This window comes from Syngnathus acus, chromosome 22 (genome assembly GCF_901709675.1).
Source record: "Syngnathus acus chromosome 22, fSynAcu1.2, whole genome shotgun sequence".
NCBI classification, from domain to species: domain Eukaryota; kingdom Metazoa; phylum Chordata; class Actinopteri; order Syngnathiformes; family Syngnathidae; genus Syngnathus; species Syngnathus acus.
The window spans coordinates 2801205-2828075 of NC_051106.1; the positions used below are offsets into that span (position 1 = coordinate 2801205).

Consider the following 26871-nt stretch of genomic DNA (forward strand, 5'->3'; position numbering starts at 1 on the left):
TCGCAGGCTCCTCCAGGGCTTCCCGCTTGTGTCGGCAGCCCCTTGGAGACCCAACCACCCAGTCCCGGAATCTCAAGTCCGGGACGGATTTGGACGAAGGCGGTACGAGTATTGCCACCTCCAGTCTGTCCGGCGCTCCCCAGCTACGGGAAGGCCCGACTGGGTCGCCACAGGGGAGTGACTCCCAACCCGCTTCTGTCTCGATGAAGGAGTCTGACATTCTCAGCGACGAAGAAGACGACGGCTTTAGCGAGACTGCGGGCGCCAAGAGGGGCGCTCTCGATGCTCAGTTCTTCCAGTTAAAAATCTCAGAGGAGCCCGTGCTGACGTACGCGCCCGTGCCCCACGTCCAACCTGATGGGGGCACACCCACGGTTCAACCCAGACTCGCGAGAGATCGACCGAGTGCGGCAAAGAGGAAAAGTGGCAGTTTGCGGAGAAGCCAGGGGGCGCTAGTGTGCTTGAATGAGCAAAGCGGTTCATTGGACGCCCGCAATGATGCGTCGCCACCGCCAGGTGTGTTGGACCTCAATGCGCTTCTGGAGAGAGAGTTTAGCGTCCAAAGTCTGACCTCGGTGGTCAATGAGGACTGTTTCTACGACACGGCCTTAGAGAGACCCCCGATAGCACAAGAACACAAGCCCAGTTAGCACACATCTGCTCAGGTGAGAACCATGAGGTACGCTGATTGGTTTACAAACTCTCGAAGGAGGGGTGAGGGTTCCTCAGTGTGTGGCCTGCTCAGCAACCACAAGTGCATTTGATTCCCGTCACATTTAGACCCCACCCCCCATATTTGTACATCGGCATTTACAAGTTTGCGTATTAGCTAATTTTGTTCAGTTTTGTTCTCTACTATAATATTGCTTTGGTGCCATCAGGTGTCATCGTGGTGTCAAGGTTTCATTTAGACATAAGTAGTTCTTTGCCACCATCTTGTGGTATCTAAAGGCAATTGAAGATTTTTTGCGAAGTAGTTGTTACTCATGCGTTCATTAGTTAGGATCCCAAAAAGGACAAAAATCCAAGAAATAGCATTTCCACACCAAAATGGCTGACTACATGTTTCACAGCAACTGTAGGTTGTACATTTGATTAATTTTGTATTTGCCAGTGGGTCCCTCAAGATGGTGACTAAGCTGCTGCTCTTTCTATTAGACAAGGTTGATGGCCTGAAATGAAGATCCTCCTCAGTCCCTTGGAGCTAAAATGGCACCAAAGCAATATTTTGATACAATCCAAAAGCAATGAATCACTTTGGGGGGTTCATTGTACAAATTGCCCAATGGAAGACAAAAGAAATTTGGTGAAAATAGATGTTTGTAAAACCACTTAATGAAGGAAATTAAAAATTTGGTATAGATTGGAATGTTACAATGTAAAGAACAAATCCATTTCTCATATAACGTGACGTGGACACTTTTAGTTTGCTAACAAAACAGGGTTTTGGGCCTTGTACCTGGGACCATTTTAGGGGCAAAAAGTGTTTTTATTATAGTCAGGCCCTGATAAAGCCCCAGCGACAGTGGCGCAAATGCTTCATGAATACAACAACAACAAAATAATTATAGGCTCAAATTCTTCAGAGGGCGGTCAGGTTCCCCACCCTCCCTTTCCGCAGGACATGTGGCCAATTGAGGACAAAACAAAAGCAGCTCAGCCACGCATTCCAGCTTTCAACTCTTGGGTGGTGATCAGGTTTATTTTATTCTATTTCTTTACATCAAACCAGAGCTTTACTCCCAAGATTTGTTGGAGAGTTGCTCAGATGGGGTTGTCCCCCCCACCACAGACGTTAATACTATGCATCAACAGGGCTAATAAGAAAATCCTGGCAACAACAGTGAACATGTGGCCATGATACGCTTCTGTGATAATCAATAACATGACCTCACCACATGTCAGCAGACACACAGGCAAAAATAGGCCAAGCTAGTTGTATGACTTTTTTTTTTTATCTGAATAATAAAATAATGGCTGACCGAGTTTAATTTTAATGAAAGTGGCGGTTTGAAGGAAATTAGACTGTAGGGTAGATTGGTTTTACTTTCTATTAGTACATCTTGTTTCCTGTCACCTTTAAAAATAGCTGACAGGAACACATTCAAAAGTAGACTGAATGATGGGAAATTATGAAAAGAAGGAAATGATAGAGCTTTGATATACTTGGGACACACAGCAGCTCAGCTCATGGTCACATGTTCACTGAAAGCAAAGATCCAAAGACCGGCTGCAGTCAAAAAATATCTTTTTTTCTCTCTCGCTTTTTTTTTGTGCACTAAAGTACACTGTTTGCCTATTAGATTTCATGTTTCTGTACAGGTTTTAATGTTATTAATGCAGTTTTTATTTATTACTTTAGTGTCGATTGGTTTTGTGTATTAAGTGTTTGTCGACAAGGCTTCGAGCATTTAAGATTGAATTTACTTTTACCAGAAAAGAAAAAAAATGGCAGGTTGATCATTCTGTTCTGCAAAGCATTGTTGATTTGTGTGCAGAGAAATTATTGGTTGAAATAAGGCCCTTTTGATGAGTCTGAATAGCAATAATTGAGTTCAACTATTTGTATGCTTTTAAGGGTTTTGTGTACATACTCTGTTTTTTTTCTACTAGATATTGTACAGTTCATGAGGCAGGAATTAATTTTCAGAAAATTAAATGCTTTTTTTTTTTGTTAGATAACATGGATGGAGTTGAGGTACTATACTGAGGTCTATATCTGTTAAAGACATTCTCACCATGCCTTCAATGCTAGCATACCAATGAATGTGAATTCCTCCTCCTGATGGAATTGTTTTTGAAATAAAACTTATCTGTGAACGGTGCCTGGAGAACAGTGCCGTCTTTGCCTCCGAGCGAGCGTGTGCATATTCCACTTAAGTACATCGACAGGTGAAGCAGTTCTGAGAAAATCATTTTCATTTTGCTTTTGGACTTTTGGTGACAGTTCCCGCAATTCTCCCTCTGCGCCACCTTGTCTGAGATGCCTCAGAGGTAAAGCAAAACACCCCCGATTTCTAAATTTGCTTCCATGGAGCGGAACACTGCAATGGAATTTAATTGGCTCATTAAGATTAACGCACAAATCATTTGATAAAATTAATGCAAGTTAAAATAAAGGATTGTTACAAATTAATGTATCTTGGGAATCCAGAAAAATTACACTGAAGTGTTGCGAGCGGTGTGACCTTTTTGTTCCTAAATAAAATAAATAATTATCAAAATGTCTTGACCCATCCAGAAGAAACACACAAGTTGTGTTTTGAACCAAGTTGACTTTAAAAACATCCCAAGTGGCTTTCCACAACAGTGCACACATTCATGTGTGTAATCTCTTCACTCCCAAGTGGCAACATTACACAATAGAAAACAAACGACCTGGATCAGATGCAGCCATGTTCTTTACATGATATATTTTAGTGTTTTTTTTTTTTTTTTTTAGCCCAATTTGCTCTTTATCTGTTCTTCCAATAAACAGCCGTTTGGCGCTCTTGGAGGCATGGAAAAAAAAAAAGTGTAAAAAATGCATGCCAGTGCCAGGTGGAAATGTCAAGGCTACAAGAGCGGCACTAAATTGACCTCTGTCGCGCTTTCTGCACTTTGTCACGATCACTTTGGTCCCACTGGGCTCGGCGTCATTCCCTTGGTCACGCCTTTCTGCGTTCCTTCCTGCCTGGCGAGGTGTTTCAGCCGGAGCTCTTCTCGGAAGTCGTAGCCGAGCAGAAGCGGCTCCCGGCTGCACATGTCAGCGTAGACGTCAGCCAGCGCCTTAAAGTGGGGGATGGTGAGTTCGGTGGGGCGCATGGTGGGCTCCACATCTGCTTTGCACATCAGCTCCTCTGTGAAAGTGTCGCGATGAGCCTCCGGGAACAACATTCTGGCAGGAGGGAGAAGAGAGGCGAGGAGCAAAAGATATTTCAATGATCAGACATGATGGCATCCGGTTTTCGTAATATTAACAAGAAAATAATACGTATGAAATTCATTTATAGTCATATTTATATGCAAAGGGTTAGATTCAGAAAGTTGGATTTTTTTTTCCTGAAACATCAGCTATAAATTATAATGCATGGTAAAATTTTATCGCTTGTATTGGAATCTCCAATTTATCTGTGAGAGAAATTCCCGTTCAACTTAAACAAGTAAAAATAATTTTAAAAAAAAGTATATTTTCCACAATCTCCAATTATCTGTGAGAGAAATTCCCGTTCAAGTTAAACAAGTAAACACAATTAAAAAAATAACTATATTTACCACAGAGTGGGTTGATCAAGTCAATTATTCCAAACGTCCATCCTTAAAATAAGTACCAGTCGGGTGCTGCTTCCACCAACACGCCAAAGTTATATCAAATCTGACCGCCTCGTCGTTCCCGTGCCACCTCGCTGACTAATAATTACTGCTCTCGTTCACACAGCCAGCACCGCGCCGTTATCTGGGCCCGCTTGCTCACAAGCACGGGAGCGCTTTCATGAGTTGCTTCTGCATTTGAAGCTGGCCGACAACATCGATGCTCACCCGATTCCTCTGTAGCAGTGCTTTCTGCGGAACTGGAAAATATTCCTGACGACTTTCTCCACCAGTTTGAAGGGCTGTTGAATGCGAGGCTGAACCAGAGGGGTGAAGTGAACAACTCCGACGTCCACCTATGCACACACATAGGGTTGCTATGTAACATTGACCTGAGAAGACACTGCAAAAAATAGATGCACTTGTGGGAATGATGAGCAAAGTGGCAGCAGGCAGGTAGGGACTGAAAAGCAAAAAAGTGACTAAAGATTACCTGACAAAAGTGAAAATAAAATGACGCAGAGTAGCCACTGAGCTGCTGAGTTGTCATAGTAACAACACCGAGCTGTGTTCGCTATTTACCTGCACATTCAGGCTGACTCACCACTTCTTTATATCACTAATTTATGAAACAAAATTAAAAAAAAAACGGGACTACTGACAAACATTTCGGGGTATTCTATTTTCAGGTGAATTTTCAGGAAGAAGCTCAAAGGCACAATAACCTTTTTCCAAGGTAAATGTCAAAATGTTGTGCAAATGATGTTTTAGGCATAGCTGCTCTTTTTCATAGTCCATCCATCGATCCATTCATTTCCATTCGCAACATTTCACAGACAATGAATATCAAAAAAATAAATAAAAATAAGAAAATAAGAAAAATGCACTGAAATAATGAGAATCTCTCATTCCTCACAAATGTAATTACTTAGTATGAAATCATAGCTTGTTTAGATGACGACAATGCTGATATACAGGGAGGAAGTGAAGGAAGACACAAAGAGAGGTACTAAATAATACTTATTGGACCAATTAAGTGAAATGGGACGGCACTCTAATGTGCTGTGGGTGCAGCGCTTGGGAAATACTGCCCTATTACTGTGAGTGTGCCGTGAGATGACCAAGTTAGGAGCTTACGTGAAGTCATAACCATAAATTTATTAAAAATACATTTTACTGTGTTGCTCACGACAAGCCTTTGCATGGAAACTGGATTTCAAATGTCTGCACATCCCTTTCAAATGTCAGGGTTTTGTGATATGAAAATACGTTCTAAATAGATTTGATTTTATTCCCCTAATAACCTTATGACCTTTCAAAGTCCAAGTAAAAATACTGAAGTAGTAATGTGGTTGCATAAGTGTGCACACCCTCATATAACTTGGACATGGCTGTGTACAGAATTAACGACTCAATTTGACACTAGCGTTAAACAGGAATCAGCAAACGTGACACATTTTAGGTGCCTCTGATTATAACTTTCAGATGTTCAAGTAGCTTTTCTGGACTCAGCAGAATCTTGAAGGTTTTATGCTAACACTGACTGCTTTTTGGAAAAATTCATTATTCCCTCCACTTTGCCCAAGACACCTGACAGAATATTTCCAATAATCTGTAATTGTGGAGCTCCCTGCTTAGAGGGTCCTCACTGGTGTTTGCGCTTAACAGCGAGCGAAGGTGTTGCCGCTCGATCCTTCCCGCGTCAGCCCTAAACTGACGTGACACTCTGTTGAAGAAGTCGTGACAGACTCAGCGGAGTTGCTTTAGGAGCTCTGGCTTTTACCAACCAGCACACACTCCTCGCCGCTCACCCTCTCAACTGTCCCCGATGGCTTGTTTTCCTCTAAGGGATCATCTTACTTCATCTTCTGAGCATCAGAATGGAATCACACGAAATATCAGAAGACAATTTTATAATCCCGCATTTGGTGCCCCTTTGTAAACAGTGTTTGACATGAATGTTATAGCTTAATGGGGGTGGCGTGGGGTAATGGTGCTAGCACACAATCCGCAATACGTGTGTGTGTGTGTGTGTGTAGAGGGACCAATGGCCTGGCAAGGCAACACACAGAGGAGCTTAGCATTCGTAGGTCCACTGGCTGCGCTCTAGCTAAACACACGCATCACAAACATCAGTGGTATTAGTTATCATCATCATCATAATGCATTTCATTCTCTTTAAGGGATTTTGGGTTCTTTTCAAAGATCCATTAGAGAGGAAAACATCTATAACTTAGTAGTCCTGGATTGGAAAGAACTGGCAAGGATAACTGAATTTATTCTCTCCATTAGTCATGAGAGCAAGCACATAGGGGTGAAATTAACATGACTTCACTGAACACCTCGTGCTCCACTCAAGCTTGGAGTCTTGGATTTGGTGACTCACTCATTCTCAGCTGTGGTGCTAGGAATCAGGCGAGGACAAGAAAAGTGGAATCGTGAGACATTCCTAAGAAGATGTTTGGATTTTCAATTGTGGCTGCATTTAGCTGTGCTGATAAACTGCAGCGTTATCTCTTATCACATCGATAGATAGGCCTGTGTTTCCTCACCGCAGCGTCAAGTGCTGTAATAGGACAACAGTGGTGGCGGCTGATTGGCTGATGCAGAGAACACTCCAAAGTTTTCTATCGTTCGGAATCTCACATTTGTTAAAATCCCATTACTCGACCAACTTAATTCAGATGGCGTATTGTCACATGTCAATAATGACCAGGAGCGTGGCTGGAACGTGATGTCGTAACAGCGGAGAGCTTTATGAAAATCATTTTTCATGCACAAAAGAGGGATTTGGCTTGACCATATAGTGAAGATCTGAATTGCAAAATGCTCCCGAGTGCTTTGGTGATGCAAGATCAGACTACCATCTGTTCCGGGGAAGCAATAGAAACCCGTGCGTATGATTCCAGCCTGCGCTAAAATAATTAGGCCATTTATATTCTCCACGCCATGATTTAAGAGAAGAGCACAGGGGAAAAGTCAATATCGAGACGATATGGGCGGCGGCATTTCAGCCATCAGCTTGTCCGTGTCACTTTGCTATTATGATTTATAGATGGCCTTGCTACACGGCTTCACTAGGTAGACCCACGTAATATGAACTGCATCCTGCCATTAATCCTCCCCCACCGATAAACCCGGCATGCGAGGAAACTCCAGTGTAAATCACATGCCGCCATATCACCTGGCCCGAAACTTTAGGTGCAATGAACTTGTTTCCGCTCCAATTTTCCCACAGGCGGAGAATATAGAAATAGTGTGAATGCAATTATCGTGTGCAGGCAAAAACAGGCTAAATGAGTTTGTTGGATAGGAATCAATACTAAAGTGCAAGAAAATTCTGAGCATGACTTTTATCATTGAGCTAAATTGGTCACAAACATCGGTGTCAGTAAGATAAACAAATGTTCTTTAGGTTCTTCTTTAGGCAGCTCAGCTAAAATGATCCATTGTTTGTGTTCAAGTAGGCTAGTGGTCAAAATAAAAAAACTGCTGAAAAAGCAACAACAGACTGCAGTAAAAGCTTAACCTGACAGCAGGGATTCCTATAGTAAAGTGATCGAAGGCCAAATACATAAATGGCTTTTCGCAACCCACCTGAAGTGTTAGATAGGCCCCACAGCCACATCAACGCACTTGTACTTTTCCATATTTCATGTGTTTGACCTTCCCAAAGCTCAGTTGGGAGATCTTTGCTCTTTCCAACTTCCACCTATATCATGACGATGGTGTAATTTGTCACAAACATGGGATGGCAGAAATCCATGGGCACCAGGCACCTTGCTACTTCAACCACCAACACTTCGATGCTTACATAATGACTGGTAGTGAGGAAAAAAAAAACAAGGGGGCGGACTAGCTGTAAAGCTAGGACAGAATATGTGGGAGAAGATTGCACTGAGATGTTGCAGAAAAGAAGACTTACATTAATCATGAATACACCTTAAGACAACCCCCACATAAAGCCAAAAAGGCAAGCTCTCAAGAAAAGAAGGCAGCAGTCCATCTTAAGTCACCTAACAGTGTTGTACCTGAACGTGTTCAAAGAACAAAAGTTCATATTTTGGACGAACGTGAACTGAACGTTTTTGCTTCGTGAATGTTTTTGTAAACGCGCTCATTCTGGGGCCAATGAACAATTTTGAATGCCAGTTCACTTTTGTTCAAGGATGCCAGATTTTCTTTTCTTAGACTTTAAAATGAAAAAACCCCACTAAAAACACTGTAAACAAGGCAGGAGAAAAAGGATTTGGCAACCCCGGCTACAAACAGTCACACGGCGCATGAGAAAATGCCAAAATGTAACAGCTCGCAGCAACTTTTTTTTTTAATATATTTGGGGAAGCCAACAACTTAGTTCATAAAATTTCAATCATGAACTATGAACTGAACAAATAAATTGTAAAATTTGTGAACTGAACTTTGAACTAGTTCGTGTAGATAATGAACTTTCCCAACACTCATCTAATATAAAAGTCTGATGTTGCTTGCGGGCATTTGGAGAGGAAGGGCTTTGGCTTCCTGTACAAGCAGCCCAGCGTACTTCCCATGGAACGGCCTCGGGCAATCACGAGGACATCAGACCTACCCTATCAACCCACTTGGAGAACTCCTTTCCTCACGCGACTGACTTGCTCCAGACGTTCCATGGCTTCTTTAAACCTCTTGGATGTCACTCTTAATGACGTACAAGATTTGTAACCTCAACTAACAAATTGTCGCATATTTGACAGCTTCACACCTGGTAAAAACTTTCATGCTCCGCGGTCGGCGACATACATAACAGCTATCACATAACGCCTTAGCCGTCAACGACCACGGGAACCAATTACACGAGGGGACACAAAGGAGGGAAAACGCTAATTGAACGATAAAAGACCCCGATGCGGGTCACGCAATAGCGTGACCGGTCGGGAAAGACAGGAGAGCTCTGCTGTGAGGTGATAAAGAAAAGAGGGGCACCACGCTTTTAATAGCCTGTGAAATCTTCACACATGGCAGAGTGGCACATCTGCACTACCCCACGGTATGTTAACTGCATTTTGCGCTTTCTCTCCTCGCACCTTCCTTTTCTAACCTAGTTATTTATTTATTCTATTCCCCATGGAGCAACGCCAGTATCAGCACTTAGGATCTCATCAGTTACATGGAGACGGGTCACACACGAGCATGTCTGAAGAAAAGTGGAAAGATTCTATTTCCGGGGGAGCTGCGGTAGCATAGAGCAAACATCCTAGTTGTGATTTTTAAAGCATATTTGAATTGAATTCTTAGTCTTTTCAGGGGAACTGGAGAAATAATTTCTCCATATACAAAAACAGATCAATAGATGAACACATCAAAAGCAAGCAATCGATTTAAAAGGAGAGATTGCGGCTTGCAATGGTTGGTGCCCGCAGCATTAGGTTGGAGTTGGCGTTTACTGATATGGCCATCAAGCACAACACAAAGAAAACAAAGCATATCGGTGCACTGGTCATGTTTGTGTGCACCTACAATTTGTCCTCTTTGTCATTCAAGAATCCAGAATGTCCTTGTCAAGCGGCTCCCCTCTTGTATGCCTTCGACTGAAGAGAAGAGATAAGCAGACACGTACGAGGAGCAGCTGGGAGGTTAAGTCCCCCACTGACTGATTCCTGATGGAGATGATTCCCTGGGGAGCTTCATTTTTTTTTCATTTATGTGTTTCAATGCTCTGCGATGAATGCAAAACAACAGCCATTAAGAAACAGCTGACCAGTCAAGGTGGTGTGAAATAAAATAATTTCAAATTCCTACGGTTTAATGAAAAAACAGAAGCAATTTAGATTTTAATCACATTTAACACCCACCCCCAAAAATATATTTTGCTTCTCCTGTAAATCCCCCAAAAAATAAAAAGCTCTTTAACTTTGGTTCATTTTATACTGGCGTCCAATCACATTCACAAGATCCAGTGATCCAGTGATGTGCCTAACTCCAACCACAATATTCCTCACTGACTGACTCACGACGGAATATTTGCAAAATATTTGCATCGATATAAATACATGAATATCATAGGGGGGGGGTTTACATTTTGTAAAATGTTAAACTTGTGAACATTTGATTGACGGGCAGCGCACGCAGTTGGGAGCACACATAAAGTACATCACACTGACAGACGCGCACACACCGGGGAGGAGAGAGGAAAGAAGAGGGGGGCGGGCGTCGAGTGCGGGGGAGCGATCGAGAAGAGAGAGAGAGAGCGAGAGAGCCGGAGCACCGCGTCTCTCTCTCCCTAGCAGGCTTCTGTCCAGCCTGTGTGGTCCGTCGGGGCTGGGGTGTGCTCTCCTCCGCTGTTGCTAAGGAGATGGACGTCGCGAACGGAGCTGAGGTCCGGGCTGAGCTGTCCACATCGCCTCCTCCTAGTCGTTCAGCGCGCAACGCGTGTATGTGTGTTTACCGGAATCATCGCCAACAACGTGACGCGCCAGTGGCAGCTCTGCAGCAGCAGCCAGGGTAAGACCGATCGTTTCATGGGGACGGAAAAGAAAAGAAGGCGATCATCCACCGTTAGGGGCGAGAGAATTTCCCTAATTCTGTTCAAAAACATTTGACACTGGATGAAGTAGAGTGAGAAAGTTGTCTGTAACTTGTTTACCAAATGGGATGTTTTTTTTCTTTCAAAAACGGTCGGTCAAAAGCGCTCCCATTTTAGCGCTATTAAAGCCATTTAATGAGTGTTAAGGTATGGACGGGCACTGCAGCTTTAAGTCGACATAGGCATTGAGCGTTGCAAATAGCACAAAGTCATTTCTCCGTCTCTGGTATCAGCACGGGAGAGGACATAGAAAATGCACACATGCACAATACATCCCTTTAGTTTTGCTTACCTAGGGTCAGGCACAGTCAGCTCTTATTGCTGGTTCTTTGTTTGCAGCCAGTAAAGTGCGTCTGTGTCGAGCTGAATGAGGCGAGAGAGGAGGCAGTGCGAGGCAGTCACTCTGTCTCTTTTCTCATTTGTGTCTCTGTGCTCCAGACCAGCGGAGCTGCAGCCCAGGAGCTGAAGAAGCAAAGGTTTGACCGGCAGCCGCTTGACGAATGCTACCTGGCCGAGACGTCGGCTTAGGCTCGACAACGGAGCATGGCGTCCACAGGCATGCAGATATTTGGATTTGTGCTGGCGCTTTTGGGCATCATGGGCGCCATGGTGGCCACATTGCTGCCCAACTGGAAGGTGAGCGCCGACGTGGGCTCCAACATCATCACGGCCATCTCCCAGATGCAGGGACTGTGGATGGACTGCACATGGTACAGCACGGGAATGTTCAGCTGCACGCTCAAGTATTCCGTGCTTTCGCTTCCGGCGTACTTGCAGACTGCGCGCACCACCATGGTGCTGTGCTGCGTACTGGCGGCCATGGGGCTCTGCCTGGCTTCCCTGGGACTCAAGTGTACGCGGTGGGGAGGGGGGCGGCGTTCCAAGCGGCACGCGGCCATCGCCAGCGGCGGCTGCTTTGTCGCCGCCGGCTTTCTGTGCCTGGTGCCCGCTTCCTGGTTTACCAATGAGGTCATCACCAACTTCCTGGACTCCACCGTGCCCGAGAGCAATAAGTTTGAGCCCGGGGGCGCCGTGTACGTGGCCTTCGTTTCCGCCGGGTTCCTCCTAATGGGGGGCTCCATCTTCTGCGTGTCCTGCTCGGGGAAAAGGCACGGACCCCAGGACTTGGTCCTGCTCCCCCCGCCTGACAAATTGCTACTGCAGCAGCAGCAGCAACAGCTGCTCCAACAACAGGAGCTCCAGCATCAGTATTGCTCTCTCTCCCCGCTGGACAATAAGACTGGCTACAGCCTGCAGGACTATGTGTAGGTAAGCTTACAGGCCGAGGGGGAGGAGTGGTCGAGTGCGCCACACAGGTGGGAAAATATGAGCTGCTCTTGTGTCTTGCTCCTGTCTTTCTTCTGTTTTGCAAGCACAAGCAGTGGTTTTAATCTCCCAGCAGCACCTTGGAGCAAACACACCGAAGGCGTCAGGAAGCACGGATGAGGTGCCGCACAATCCGAGGGGGGGCCGCGAACCAAATGCAAGCTCATCGGTAAATGACTGGGAGCGTTCCCTGGGGAGCGGATTAAGCAAATAGGAAGGATGCCGACGCCCTCCCCGCCAAAGGTTTGAATCAAAAGAAAAAAAAAAAAAAGCAATCACTTAGCTGCTATTTACAATCTTTTGGAGCGCTTTCAATTGAAAACAAATACAGTAGCTGGACGTCCTTTCATAGATAGGCCCTATTTTTGTTTGCTGTTCCAGTAACTTTGATGTCTTGCCGCTAAGCATGCCCTGTGGAGCCTGTCCTGTGTTTTAAAACAGCGGGATGGATGGGTAGAAGTCCGTGATATAGCCACACAATATGCCTGTGCCTGAAAAAGCTGTCGAGACATTAGAGGAGGAGGAGACGTGGGCTGCTGGGCAGGTTTTGAGTAAATGCAGACAAACAGATGCTTGCTCTCCTCCTCTCGGCAGGTGGAAATGTGAGAGAGACGGAGAGGGGCGAAAGGCAAAAAAAAGATGGAATCTTTGAGCAAACCATGTGGGAGTGAGCTGTTATCATATCGCCATCCTGAAAGCACCCCGTCGCTAAGCTGCCAATTCTGGCCAAAGTAACCATTTCTGGCACACCGGCGCCCCATTAGACATGCACTACTCCCCCACATACTTGTGTGTCCTTACAGACACAGCCAACACACACACTCATGCTGCTTTTTGCATGTTTTCATCCTCCTATCCTCCTTCACGCTACCATGGAAACCAAATTATTGTCTGAGGGGCCGGTGCTTGTCAGCCAAGTGATTTGTTTGTGGTAGGACATCTCTTCTTTTTTTTTTTTTTGCTTCTTCCCATTGTTCCATAAGCTTCAATCAGAGCCTCTGTGTACACGACTTAGTCTAATCCCCTTTATTAGCCAGCGAGAAGAGGCAGCGTCCATGTTGAATTGTTTTTTTCGAGATGCATTTCGTGGCTGGAGTGGTATCGAGGCAAATGTGAAACCTCTCGAGTCACGGTCGAACGGCTCGCTATGAGGCTGGCAGGCATAACAAAAGGTTGGAGTCATTCTCCATATGTGACTTGTTTTCCAAACGTGTCAGCATGGAGGCTGCACCTGCAGAAGGTCTCTGTGTCTTAAACAGAAACCACTTGACTGCTATCGCCACACAGACATGCAAACACGTATCCTCTGTCCCGCTTTCGTCACACGTCACATGGATGCGATAGTTGACGGCAGAACTCTTGATGCATGTTGAAAGCATGAGCCAACACACACACATACGCTTCACCTACTCAAATGTCAGGGGCACTGTTGCGCTTTCACACTTTGCTGTCCCAGTGTGCGTGTAGATTTTTTCTCGAGGAGGAATGGGGAAATGTTGGAAATTATAACGGAGGCAGGTTTTGGCAATGATGCGCAGGACCGCACAGTTTCCTCCTGCTTTCTCATAAACACTCAGCTTTCTGTGGAGGGAGCAGATGGCTAAGCCCAGCTCGCCACCTGCAGGCCGCTGCCGGCACACCGCGAGGCATCACTACGGGCTTCATCTCCAGCCCTGGCAGCACTCTGCGACCAGGTTTCTACGCCATCTTGCCCCAGCATCTAAAACAGAGCTGGCTTGCTGACAATAACTCAGTGCCCTGGCACCAGAAGCAATGCAATAAACAAAATAAAAAAACGCGAAGAATGTGCCATATCATTAAGTAATACTGACGTTTTTTGCGTTTCAAGAATGTGCCAAATACTGTAGTCTCGATGACATTTTATGACTATCCGGAATGGTTTATCTTTATTTTTCTAATGTGTTCTTTGTATATGAATTGTACATTAGCGAATGTTTTATGGATTTATTCTGCCAGACTAAGTCTCAAGTCAACTAGATGCTTGTGTGCAGTCCAGCGCGGCTTTTGAGGGTTATTTGAAATCCTCTTTATTCCTGATTTCCCAAAGCACAGTAAGATTCGCTAAGCATGAGTGTGGGTGGGGGACATGAGTGTGGTATTTTCTAAACCAATGTATTCATTTAGGAGTGTTCAAGAGGTCGATGGCAGCTGTACACAAGTATCTACGTGTTTGTTTATGCTGAGGGACTTGGAATTCTCTCCGATTGTTCCAAAAGAAGATACAATACCATGATCATACCATATCTTCTTTATAAGAAGAGTACGCCAATGCACCTTTTTTGTGTTACTATTTTGAGAGTAGTTTGTTTCCAATGGTTGAGCATTTCAAGCTCCCTGCACCAGTACAAACACTACGCAAGTGGCACTCTGGAAAAAAAAAAAGGGGGGGGGGGGGGATGACGTCTGAGCGCTCCGGCGGGGAGTTACGAGCGAGAGGTTCCTCTTTTTTGTGTGTCTGTGCAGCTTGATATCAGCACGCAATTGCATTAGCTTAGAAATGGGCCCGAGTGCAAAGTGGTCCTATGAATTTAAAAAGTTACAAATGTGCATAGAAACTGTACCGATGCATTGATTTATCTTTTTGATAAAACTGCAGCTTATTTTTGTGGATGCTTTAGCACTTCTTACTTTGCCAGAGCATAATTGTGACGAGCAGCTCACAGGTTGTGTGAAACAGTTGTCTCAATGTGCTTGTGCAAGTAGTTCTATTTTGTACTAATAAAACTATTTTATGAAAGCAACACGCCTGCTGGTGGTTTGTTACTACGTGCACGGCCAATAAGGGTGAAGTATTGTCAGCCTGGCCAAATGTACAGATTGCCGGATGCTACAGGCTGTGCTGAGTGCAGCCGGCCAGTCAGGCTGCTCTTACGCAGCGCAGCACCCTGGGGAGCGGCGGCATTGGTTTGACTGTATGCATCCATAATACATCGCCATGTGCAAATGGCTTTTGATAAAAAAAGAATTCCAGTCGGAATGTCGCACCCAAGCTCACTGAGCGTTTCCTCACCGAGATGACAGCATGAATACTAAATAACCTTGCATGGATTTAAAGGCAACTGGGGAGATGAATTTTGTATTTGTTTTATCTATGGAAAGAGCATTTGACAAGATGCTGCAACTGGCACTTATTTTAATAATCCATTCATCGGGTATTTTTTTTAAATTTGTATCCCTTCATTAAAAAAATAGGACATTATTTAAAATGAATAGTACAAAAAAATTAATATTTTTGATTCAGTTAATGCTCTTGTCCGTAAAATGTTGGGGGGAAAAAAAAATCGATCATTGTTTTCCAAAGTACAGGGTTGAGAATAGCAAATGTGAAAAAGCACGGAAAAGTAGCGGGGGGTGGGGTGGTATATACGCTGTCGCGGCGGGCGGGGTAATGCCCACGAGAGTCACCGAGGCTAACGTTGCCTGGCCAGCTAGCCAGCCGCTCCCCCCCACATTTAAAAAAATAATTTTCTCAACGGATTTACACGATTCACGAAAATACTTTAGACGGAAAAAAAAAACGGAAATCCGCAGATCCGCGGAAAATTCTCATCCCTGAAAGTAAAAGCAAATGTTATATTTTGATTTGACACAAAGATAATCAGTCTCCTTTTATGGAGAATGTTGACAAGCTGAAATTCTGAGGATTTGGACAATTAGAAAAATTTAAACAATCAATTATCAAAAATCATTATTGATCAATTTAATAATCAAATAATTGTCGCACCTCTATACTAAAATTCATTATATATTTTTATAAGCCTGTTTAGATGGTAGGGAAATTACAATGAACTAACCTTTTATTTCAATTGATCAGAGGAAGAGCAGCATCAAAGTGAGAGGAAAAATTCCTGAAACCAACACAGAATATTCATAGCTCTCCCACATTCTCCCACTCCTTGTGGTTATGCAACAAGAGTGCAGCTCAAATAGCTGCTCCTCTCGTGGGAAAAACACGAATAAGATCTGCTCCTCTGTGTATTTAACCTACATTCTCCATCAAAGACTCCCACCTAGACTCGCCACAATGACAGATCTGAACATGAACTTAGACGAGGAGGTGGCGAAAGCTCGACACTCGTGAGCGGCAGCCTCTCTTTTGAACCTACACTGTTTGTTTGCCTTCTTGATCTACAAATACCCTTCGAGATTATGTAGACCAACAGAAAGCACAGAGGATAATGAGGCGAAGATGGCACAATCCGCCATTCACGCTGGCAAGGATGAGAAAGACATTCATCCGCGTGTCCATTTAACATCAGTGCAATGGCCAAAATACAACACTCGAAAGCCGAAGTAAATAGCCTTGGTGTGTCACCGCACTTAATGTGCCGCTCTTTGTTTTGGGCAGCTGCTCTGCTTGCTAATGATCATATTAGAGATATAATGTTCTTATCGATGCCAGGGGGAGGGGTGGGGGGTTGACCTTCCTTTGTTTGGAGCTACTCCTGGCCCCAGTGCACATGCAAAGCTGGGGAACCATGGCAGCGACCTTGACAACACAGTAAACTGCTGAGGAAGGCAGTAAAAGCTACGGGGATGACAAAGGGACTACGTGTAAGAAAACAATACACTGTGACAGTTCCAGAGGAGACTCTTCAATATTTCAGCACGGGGCGACCCGTGCGGCTGGGAGGTTTTGGTAGCCAGGCGACGCTAAATCGATAAAAATTGTTGATGCTTCGGCTCAATCTCTGTAGATGTGTTCTGGTTATAATACGGAAATGGATTTAAGAAGGACGACTATGTCACACAAATCAAGACAACCCCTTAAGACTATATTCACGCCGTATGGCAACATCACTCCTGAGGTTTTGAACTGTGTAATGCCAACTTTAAAACACCATTTTGCTAAGTGCTGCATATTGTTTCAGGTGATACGGTTGGAGGAGGAGAACAGTATTTTTTTTTTTTACCTTCTAACAAGACCAAAGCCTCAGGCGTTTAATGTGCTGGCACAGGTCCCTGAAAATAACTTTCCCCGATCCTCTTGATACCACGTTTGACCCGTTTTACGAGCCAGTTGGAGGCCAGGGTGAATTGCGGTGGCCGTGGAGCGTGTGCACGGTAGGCGGTGAGAAAAGCGTGCTGTCCCGCCGAATAACTTTGCGCTCTTGCTCTTCAAGCCAGAGCTGGGCAACATCAGGTCACAGCAAAGGTATCCATCACTGTGTCTGCCACTACATTGTTTCACCCTCCTGGATTTAAGAGATAATAAATACGACGCTGGAATACGTGCTAACGGCATAGCTTGGAGGGAAACCAAAATATAACTGAGCTGAATGCATCTGCATCCTCCCTGGACAGTCACCAGCTCTAATGGATGTTCAATGCGGCATTAACAAATTCAATTTAGGCTCAGTTCATCTGGCCCGTGGTCGTAGCTGATGACTGTGTACAAGGCGAACATCTGTAGGGCTTTCCGCCTGCGAGGCTCAGTTAGCTGGCTTGAGCCGCCCGGTGCAACCATTACTCAAGACCGGGCTGACGACCAGCCCAGACAGGCCACCATCTGTCGGAGGTATGCCTCCCATCTCCAATCAGATCCATCTTGTCATAAGGCGGCCTTTTGGCTGATTCTGCAAATGAGGCTTAGCCATGTGGGTAATTTTCCGTACTCATTTGTAATGAGCAAATGTAGGTCAGCTTTAGAATGTAATTGTATAAAATTAGGCAAATATTTCCAAAGAGTGAAAACAACTACCTCAAGTCGTATTACACAAAACTTTTTTACTTAGGACATAATGCGCGGAGGCTATAAGTTATGACTGTCTCAGACTTGAACAATTTTAAAGATTTAAGGCCTCACAAAGTTTGATATATCAGGCAATAATGTTTCCTCCACAAAATGTTAAAATAGGGCCCCATTTGCACTGTTGCTATAAATGTTGTCTTTTGATTTTAAATTCACCAGTTTGCATGTACAAACATACCTCACCTCCCCTATTTTTAATTATTGGGAACAACTGTGGAGCCCTCCCGAAGAGCTTATGGAGGCATGTTGCACGTGATGAAGCATCTACTGCATGTCTTATAATGCCACTTGTCACAGTCTGAAGCTGACTGAAACATATTCTGCTCATGAACACAGGTACATTCTTAGCCAATTCGCTCATTTCTATGTAAAGGGGCTGTGGAAATTAATCTGGATGGCTCCGTATAGACGTACCGATGGCTTGATGGGTTCCTCTTGACCCATGACCAGAATATAAATGAGAAATTATTATGATTACAAAAGCAAGCAGACACCAACACTGTGTGTATTTTGTGTATGTGTCTGCACTCGCAGGGGATACTGTCATGAATAGTAAAATGTTTGTAATTGCATAAATATCAAACAAGATGGCGGCAAAGCACTTTTTACTATTAAAACGAAGCTCCTCCCCTCAGTTCAACGTAGCTGCCAAACATACCGCCTTCGGGAAGATTCATTACATTTGCATTAAAATGGCTAAAATGGTTCAAATAAAGAGGACAAAAATGGCCAGCAAGCTTAAAACCCAGAGGGTTAACAGATTCAAAGATCAGACTTTGTGAGAATGCATCAGAGGAGTGTGAATAAAAAAGAGAAAAAGCAGGAAAGGGGGGCTCAGGTGTGATCTTTCTCGGGTGTACGACGCAAAGGAAAATTGTCCAATCGCGACTCTCCGAAACCCTCAAGGGCAATCTCAGTCACTCAATAAGACACAAGCAGATGGGGTCAAGGAGAACAAGGCTGACGGATAAAATAGAGAGGACTATCATACCCTCCCATCTCAATAGCGAGTGCTCATGCAAAGAGGAATCAACAATTGCATCCTCATTACATTGTTGGCTTAATGTCCAACCACTCCATCAACCTTTTAGTGGATGCCAGAAAGGTCCATTGCTTTTTGGTGAGTGCACAACATCAAACCACTTTGAAAAATGTCACTGAATTGCCATATGTGCAGTGTCGCACCTGCTACTAGCTAAAAACAGCCATTGGCAACACATTTATATATTTAATCTCAATTGCGTTTCATTGTACAGGTAAATAAGTGTTGCTATTCCCAGTTACCGTATTTTCCGGACTATAAGGCGCACCTAAAAACCTAAAATTTCCTCAAAAGCCGACAGCGCGCCTTATAGTCCGGTGCGCCTTATATATGGACCAAATTCCTAAATTTAAACTGGCCCAAAGCATTGTGTCATGAAATCAATCATAAGTGGCTTGCTGAAGACTATGAATCATGAATCAAAAAGACTATGGATCATTATTTTGTGATTATAAAATAATTTGTTGCGTCTGAAGTTGAAATGAAAAAGATAAAATGGAGAATGATTTGATTTGGATTAAAAATCTGACATGATGCATTAATAGTGCGCCTTATAGTCCGGTGCGCCTTATATAAGGACAAAGTTTTAAAATGGGCCATTCATTGAAGGTGCGCCTTATAGTCAGGTGCGCCTTATAGTCCGGAAAATACGGTATTTAATCTCATTTGGTTTTCATTGTACAGGTAAGTAAGTGTTGCTATTGCCAGTTAGTATAAATTATTCACCAGTCCTGTTTAAGGACAGCCACAACTGCAAGGCCTACTACAGCAGAACCATGAGACTCAGATTCAGGCATGCCAAGAGCGCACAATACCAAATACCTCTTGTGTGTCAATTTGAGCAAATCCCTCTTCATTAACACAATAGTGAGCCCACAGCTTCAGAGGCGAAGAGATAATGCCAACAATTAGACCAGTGAGCCGATTTATTGGCTATAGGTGTGCGGCACAGACACACTCGCACATTCAGCTAAGTGGATATTCTTCAATTTTATAACAGAAGAATTGGCTTGGATACAAATGATTTTTTTGGCTCACCCATAGATTATTATATGTTATTTACAAATATAGCTTTGTTCATCTCAATCAATTAATCAGTTTGTGAGTAAATTTAGATGACATTATCATTAGAGTAATTTTGTCCCCCAAAAAAAAGGTTGGGAAACATTGCCCTAAATTATGCATATTGCAGTTTAAGCATTACTTTGTTTCAAGTCTTGTTGGAACGTGAAAGCATTCATCAGTGCATATGTGTTTGAAAGTTAATTCTCATGAGTAAGCTGGAATGTTTTGCTTGCAAAGCACTGGTCTACTTTTTTGCATAATGCTCCCATCTACAAGCTCCACACAACAGCAACAACATATTTTCTGCTCCAACCTTTAAAAAAAAAATAATAATAACAATTTTCCTGACAGGAGATTTCCTTTAACTATTTTGTCAGCCTTTTCGTTGTATAAAATATGCAGTGTTCAAGCCATGGCAGACTTTCAATAATTTCCTTCCCTCCTCATATTGTCAGACAATGTAATGTGTTTGGAATGATGCAGAAAACAGTTACCTTCACTCAAGCAATTGGCAAAAAGCAACCGTGAGATTATTTTGAGATTTTACAAGAAAAACTAATTTCACTGCTCACTGAGAATAATTCATCAGTCCAAAAGAAAATGAGCTTTTTAAGATATACCACAAGAGGTACACCTTCAGACAGACAAAAATCCTGGAATACAACTCTTCATTTTGAAAAACTCTTTTTGAACCGAGGAAGAACCTTTTTTATTTTTCTGTTTCTGCATTACTGTGCTCCAGTGCACAAGCAGGGTACATAAAGACATGCTTGGATGACTTCTGTGGAAGAACTTGACCTCAACCTCCTCCTCATCAAACACCTCTCATATGAACTACCACAAAGATTGCGAGCCAGGCCCTGCCAGTCACCCGACATCGGTGACCTCTGACTTCTGGACAGAGTACCAACAAACACACTGTGAAGCTGAGAAAGAGGACCAACACTTTATTTCCCTCCCTGTAGGTATAATGACCAGGAGTCCCAGATCTTCAGTCCATTTATAGTGTCTAGGGCGTACATACACGCATTAACTCACTCCGAGCGTCGTGATCTTTTATAGGGCACAAGCAGCAGGGGGTTTGCTCATCAAACCGCCATCATCTTTCCTAATGATATCATTCCCACCAAGTGCCCATTAAAACATTTAGAGCGAGAAAAATGGCTTGTGTGGGCATGTCGGAGGTGCTGAATCTGCAGTGTGATCCCTCTGTAATCATGTTTGTTTATATTGTGTTTGTGTACATTTACAGCAAGATTCAAAGTAAGGTGCTAAGTGGCCGCTGACTGTCATGAAATAATTATCGGGAGCCATCTCTTCTAAGAGAATGAAAAATCGGCCTTGGTCCAATTCACAACATTTCCGAATAATTTATTTATCCAGAGTGCGTCCTAAAGAGCCACAGTATTTTCAAGGGACCATAAGACCATCCCTGACATCAACTTTATACCTGTCCTTTAATCCAGAGACTGAAAAAAAACATTTGTACCAGGTCGTAAGGAACCTTCCGAGTCATTCCGCCTATTATCTTAAAAAAAAGATCTCGATGAAAGCAAAGGTTTCATTTTTTTTAATACACCCTCTAGTCTTACTATAAATCCTGACCCTGGAAAATGAAGCAAAAACATCTTGCATTCCCATATTATGCAAGCACTCGACTCTTTCTTCCATGGCTGATCCACGCACGGGCTAAAAGACAGAGGCAGAAAATGGGGCCTAAAAAAGAACTTGGGCCTCATTACGAGACGCAGCAGCGTTAGGGTGCCACATCTCAAATACCCACCAGGCATCATTACATCCCAGAAATGGTCCAAAGACAGAACAGAGACAAAAGTGATTCAACACAGTCCTAATGAAGGCTTGAAGCAAGAAGGGTGAAGAAGGGATGAGTGATGGTGATATGACAAGGGATTTGCGATGACAACACGGGTCCAGATGAAGAAGGCCACACATTTAAAATTGAGCTCCCGCAATTGTCCTCCAGGAAGAAGCGTGATATAATAACAACACGTCCATCTGGCGTTGATGACCTTGCAGCTATCATTTTACAACCGAGTGAAATAAAGATGGAACTTTTGAAAAATAAAACAAATAAATAAATCAAATGTGTTCTGAAAGATGAAATGCTATTTCAGCAACACGCCCCTGAGGAGGCATGAGTGGATTTTCTACGCTTAAGCAAACACATCAGATGATGATTATTGAGGGGGCAGCACTCATGACTCCATGGAGATTACTAAACACACTGCCTCAGTAAGAAAATAGAAACGATTTTGCGCTTGGTTTGACACTGCACTGAAAGCAAAGAAGAACCAATTTGAAACTCCTACCTCTGGTTTGGGGACGAAGGCCTTTCCCGGGATGGTGAAACGGTGGTGGACGGTGCAGAGATACTGAGCCATGATGGACAGACGGCTCCTCTGTCTGCTCTTTGTGCTGGCTGTCAACCTCTGGTTGGAGAAGACAACAACACAAGACAAGAGTAAGATTCACTGATACATTTGATAAGACACTGTCACATGGTGGGCTCATTCAACATTTCTTAGTAGTTGGCATAGTAACCAGACAAAAGTTTGGAAAGGAAACCAAATCAGGGTCCAATTGTTTCATTTTGGTTAATTAAGGAATTTATTGTGACTGCTTAAGACCTCTAATATACATATAGTTGCTACTTATTCAAACATTTGCCGCACCTCTGCGACCTCCTTCTGGAAGGTGAGAGTGAGTTGGGTACGCCCAAAGGCAAAAGGCCCGGTTCTGTTGGCTATGTTTTGCAGCCAGTTGATGATGAGGGGGGTGGAAACATTGAAGGGTAGATTGCCTATGATGTGAAGATTTGGTGGATCTGTGGAACACACACGTAAACGTAGACATTAGGGCATACATTAGCAGGTAGCATGTCATTAGCTTGCAGAAAAAAAAAATAGAGTGCAGTTTTAGCTCTAAAGCAGGGGTGTCAAACTCATTTTTTTCGCAGGCCGCTTCTTTCGGATGGCCATTATGACTGTCAACCCAAATAAATGTATGAGCACCTCATATTATATACAGTAAAAGCTACAAAACAAACTGACAAATAACTAGTTTTCAAATCAGACGAGTAAAAACTGGTCAAATATTAAAAAAAAAAAAAAACATATTAAAAGTGAAGACAATTTGCAATTCTAGTAATAACACACGAATTTGATGCATAATTTGTCTTTGCGGGCCACATTCAATGATGTGGCGGGCCGTATCTGGCCTTGAGTTTGGCACCTGTGCTCTAAAGTAAATGTACAATTTGGAAATAATCTGTGATTACAGTCAGGTGACATGCAACCTCTCATACTCTCTTCTTTGCGAGTCACCATTTTCGTTGCACATCGTCACGACAATCATTCATGCTCATACTATGATCAAAGTGGACTCTCCAATTAACCGACCACGCAGGTTTTTAAATGTGGGAGGTAGCTGGAGAAAACACACACAAGCATAAGAAGAACATTTCCACCGGGATGCCCATTTTCAGCAATTGCGGCCTTATTTTGCATGTTCATCCCACATCAGAAGGTAAGCTCGTTTCGCCAATTACTTCTCTATTGAATTAACTTGAGAATTGACTGAGACGTGCCTTGCTGGCAAAATAGGTCGTACACTTGTTCAGTTAAATAATCTCACCCTCCTCCCATGGCTGACAAATACTTCTTGGGAATCCTCTCTCCATTCTGTAGGTAAGAATGTCACCATGGACAATTCTCACCCTGCCTGGTGCAGCTTCAGATAGCAGCTGAGGAAACAGAAAGATCCAATTAGAAATATGACAGACCATTCACTGAAAAAATGGAGCTCATCAGTCTCCCTCCAGGTGGTGGGTAGCAATGAAGCAGCAGAAGAAAACAACTCAATCAAAATATCTTCAAAAAGGACAGATGCAAGTGTTTTGTTGACAAGGTGCCAATGAGATTGAGATGCTGGTGCATCTCGAGTGAAGAGACTCTCTAACCTTTAATCCAGGGATAAAGCGGGAATCCTTCTCCACCACAAGCAGGTCCGTGGCCCCGGCGTTCAGAATGGACCGGGTCAGGCCCCCAGGACCCGGACCCACTTCACACACGTGGGCATTGTTCAAATTTCCTGCTTGTCGCACTAGTTTGTCTGAAAAGATGGAGAGATGGATGATCAACTTAATACCATTCTGCACGTAAGAAGTGAATAACGCATCGAGTAGAGGTCAACAAATTATACAAGAGGTTCTAATCAAACTATTTCATCGGTCTTGCGTGTCCAAATGTTTATGAATAGAATGGACTGCAATATATGCGCTATGAAGATGAGATGCATTTATCTAACAGTCACCTTGCTCAATAACAAAAAGGCACATTAGACCTGCAATGCATTACACATAATCATATTAAGCTCCACAAAGGCTGATGACTAGCTTTTTCAGTTTAGTAGATCTCCTCAACATGACCCACACAGGAAAGCCTGTCTGCTTGAATTCTGGGAACACGACTGCGTGGAGCTGTGCACTCAAGTGCACTGGTGTAGACAAAATAATGAGGAATAGGAAGTAGCAGGTATTGGTGCAATGCAGATAGTGGAAGAAAAGGACAGCGTGCGTGGTAGTATGACCAACCTGTGAGTTTCAAGTCCAAAAGAAAGTTTTGGGAAAGCTGTTTCTCCGCTCGCAGGTGGTACAGTTTTATGAGCTCACCAACAGTAGGCAAGGGAGGCAAGCGGAAAGATGCAAGCTTCCCCGAGGCAGCCATTTCGTTTAAATATACACTGCGAGAATAAAAACAGAAAGATTAAATAAAATCTGATCCATTTTCCTCAGCTACAATGACTGGGAGATATAAATTTCTGGAAATGTTAATAGAGGAAACATGGACCCTCATAAATTATGTTAATCAGATTTGTTCTACTCACTGGTCATCAAAGATTTTATTCAGATTGTATTTCATGCTGTCAATAAAATACTTTCCATTAAATCAACCCTTCAAAATGGGTTACTCTTGAAGAAAACACACAACGTGTATTGTAGTTTACTAAAAACAAATTCTGAGACGCACATTTAGGAAAATTACAGGAGGGATGCTTCCAATGCCACATCCGCCAGTTTGTGCACTGTGCAAGAAACTTATGGGGACAGAGACAGTGTTAGATAAACAACAAAAAGAAAAACAAATAAACAAACAGGAAACAGAAAATTGAAATATCTAGCACCGTTTTGTAACAACACCCAGAGGCATTTCTATTTATTCGCGCTTAAATTGTCGAGACGTTTCTTGCAGACGTCCGTATAATTTAGTTAACAGTGCTGCACAGGCTTCCATTTATGTCCAAGGTCCTTGCGTGCCATCTCGTGGCACAATAAAGTACAACATGCAGTCAGCACTTTCCACGGAAGCATCCAGCGTGCAAAATGCTTCCAATTTAAAATGTCCCATTTTATTGACATATTTTTAATGACATGTAATTAATGAATTGCAAATAGAGTTTTTTTAATTTATCTAATTGTAAGGAAAAAGTACAATAACGATTTAGTCACTCACGACTGTCTATTCAACATTGACTGGATGCACACTTACGTTCTGCAATCTAAAAGTTGCTATATAGACACCAACTAAATAAATAACTTTAAAAAGGGTTGCCTATATGATTATAATCGTTTATGTGAACTGTGAAACGTGCAGGCGATTTCATTATGAAGCTAAAGTTTACTCCTCACTTGTTCTACATTAGCTAGTCAAGGCTGCAAATTATGACGGGGCATAGATTAAACAAACCGAGTAGAACGTGAAAATAAACGTAATAAATTATACAGCAAACGTAATGAAGGAGAATAAAACACATGACCCACGCTTCTCACCTGCGATGCTTTTCTTCCTTTTATTTCCTTATTCGTCATGGCGTTGACGTCAAAATATCCAATGAGATTGCGAGGCTTGCAAATTCCACCAATCAATTTGCGCAGGCGGGGTTTGGTTTTGCCCTTCAACAGTCGGTTGTTGTTGATGTAATGACAATTCATGACGAGAAGAGGGCGGTATTTCAGAGACGCTGCTGTGTGTAATTCTATCTCCATCCCATCCTCCTCAATGTAGACTACCAGTACCAGCTTTCTAATCCTCTTTTGGGTTCAACGCTTTCAGCCGTGGCGCTCCTGATCTGATGAATTCACTTCCACAATCTCTCCGACTCCCTCCACAATTTTGTCACAGTGTCGTCTAAAACACCTAGACCATCACTCATCCTTTCATTCTACATAATACAGCTAGATAGACAGAAAGACATATACACACCTCGAGAGCTAGATATCTTGATAGATGAGAATGTTATTTTGCTTGCCTCTTTTTCTAACAATTCCAAAACAAAAACAAACTATGTGCAATAACTATTTATTATTTACTTTCTGTACAAACCTCATTCATGTTACTACATATACCCACATTGAACATACTGTCAATAAGATCTTTAACCTTCATTTTAGACTAATAGCTATACTGTAAATAAGATCTTTCACTTTATTCTCAGACTTCCTTTTATACTTTTTTTTAATTTGTAATGTTTGCACTAGGAAGGGAGCAGCTCCCAAATCTCGTTGTACAACTAAGTTGTAAAACGACAGTAAAGGGCATTCTATTCTATTATTCTATTCTATTTTCATCACTTAAAGTTTCATTTGCATTTGTTGTGCTTTCCCAAAATTTCCAAAGAGAAAAACTTTTTTTATATGACTGTCTCCTCCACATTTTTACCTTTTGCAAACTGCATGCATAATCAGTTAGAGTAAGTGAACATGCAATTTAGCACTCGCTATTCGATATCTACCAG

At 43.0% G+C, this 26871-nt stretch overlaps 3 protein-coding genes across 7 annotated transcripts in view; 2 read left to right on the plus strand and 1 right to left on the minus strand.

Annotated features, from left to right (window-relative positions):
• tiam2a (TIAM Rac1 associated GEF 2a) overlaps positions 1-2824 on the plus strand; it is a 55726-nt gene extending 52902 nt beyond the window's left edge. For all 4 annotated transcript variants that reach the window (XM_037241536.1, XM_037241533.1, XM_037241534.1 and 1 more), the window contains exon 27: positions 7-2824. In XM_037241536.1, coding sequence (XP_037097431.1) covers positions 7-650 — 644 coding nt within the window. In that variant the 3' untranslated portion in view covers positions 651-2824. The remainder of the gene's footprint in view (positions 1-6) is intronic.
• Positions 1788-25951, minus strand: tfb1m (transcription factor B1, mitochondrial). Of its 2 annotated transcripts, none has more exons than XM_037241546.1 (8): positions 25907-25951; positions 24671-24819; positions 24038-24189; positions 23713-23821; positions 22752-22903; positions 22389-22508; positions 4519-4646; positions 1788-3877 (listed from the first exon to the last, which is right to left on the minus strand). In XM_037241546.1, the coding sequence occupies exons 2-8, from the start codon at positions 24801-24803 to the stop codon at positions 3610-3612; spliced, it is 1062 nt and encodes a 353-aa protein (XP_037097441.1). In that variant the 5' UTR covers positions 24804-24819; positions 25907-25951; the 3' UTR covers positions 1788-3609. The 2 variants fall into 2 exon arrangements, with proteins under 2 accessions (XP_037097441.1, XP_037097440.1); XM_037241545.1 differs by lacking the exon at positions 25907-25951 and adding an exon at positions 25107-25208.
• LOC119116274 (claudin-20) lies at positions 10500-14940 on the plus strand. The gene is made up of 3 exons (XM_037241547.1): positions 10500-10770; positions 11291-12121; positions 12226-14940. The coding sequence occupies exon 2, from the start codon at positions 11396-11398 to the stop codon at positions 12119-12121; it is 726 nt and encodes a 241-aa protein (XP_037097442.1). The 5' UTR covers positions 10500-10770; positions 11291-11395; the 3' UTR covers positions 12226-14940.
• Positions 25952-26871: the final 920 nt, after the last annotated feature.

What these genes read in the sequence shown, in the direction of transcription:
- tfb1m (XM_037241546.1), bottom strand. Translation starts at nt 24,803, where the DNA reads ATGGCTGCCTCGGGGAAGCTTGCATCTTTCCGCTTGCCTCCCTTGCCT. An exon ending in TTTGGACTTGAAACTCACAG is followed by an intron (nt 24,190 to 24,670) that starts GTTGGTCATACT and finishes CCATCTTTTCAG; the next exon opens with ACAAACTAGTGCGACAAGCA. An exon ending in TCCAGAAGGAGGTCGCAGAG is followed by an intron (nt 22,509 to 22,751) that starts GTGCGGCAAATG and finishes TTCTCCAACCAG; the next exon opens with AGGTTGACAGCCAGCACAAA.
- LOC119116274 (XM_037241547.1), top strand. Translation starts at nt 11,396, where the DNA reads ATGGCGTCCACAGGCATGCAGATATTTGGATTTGTGCTGGCGCTTTTG.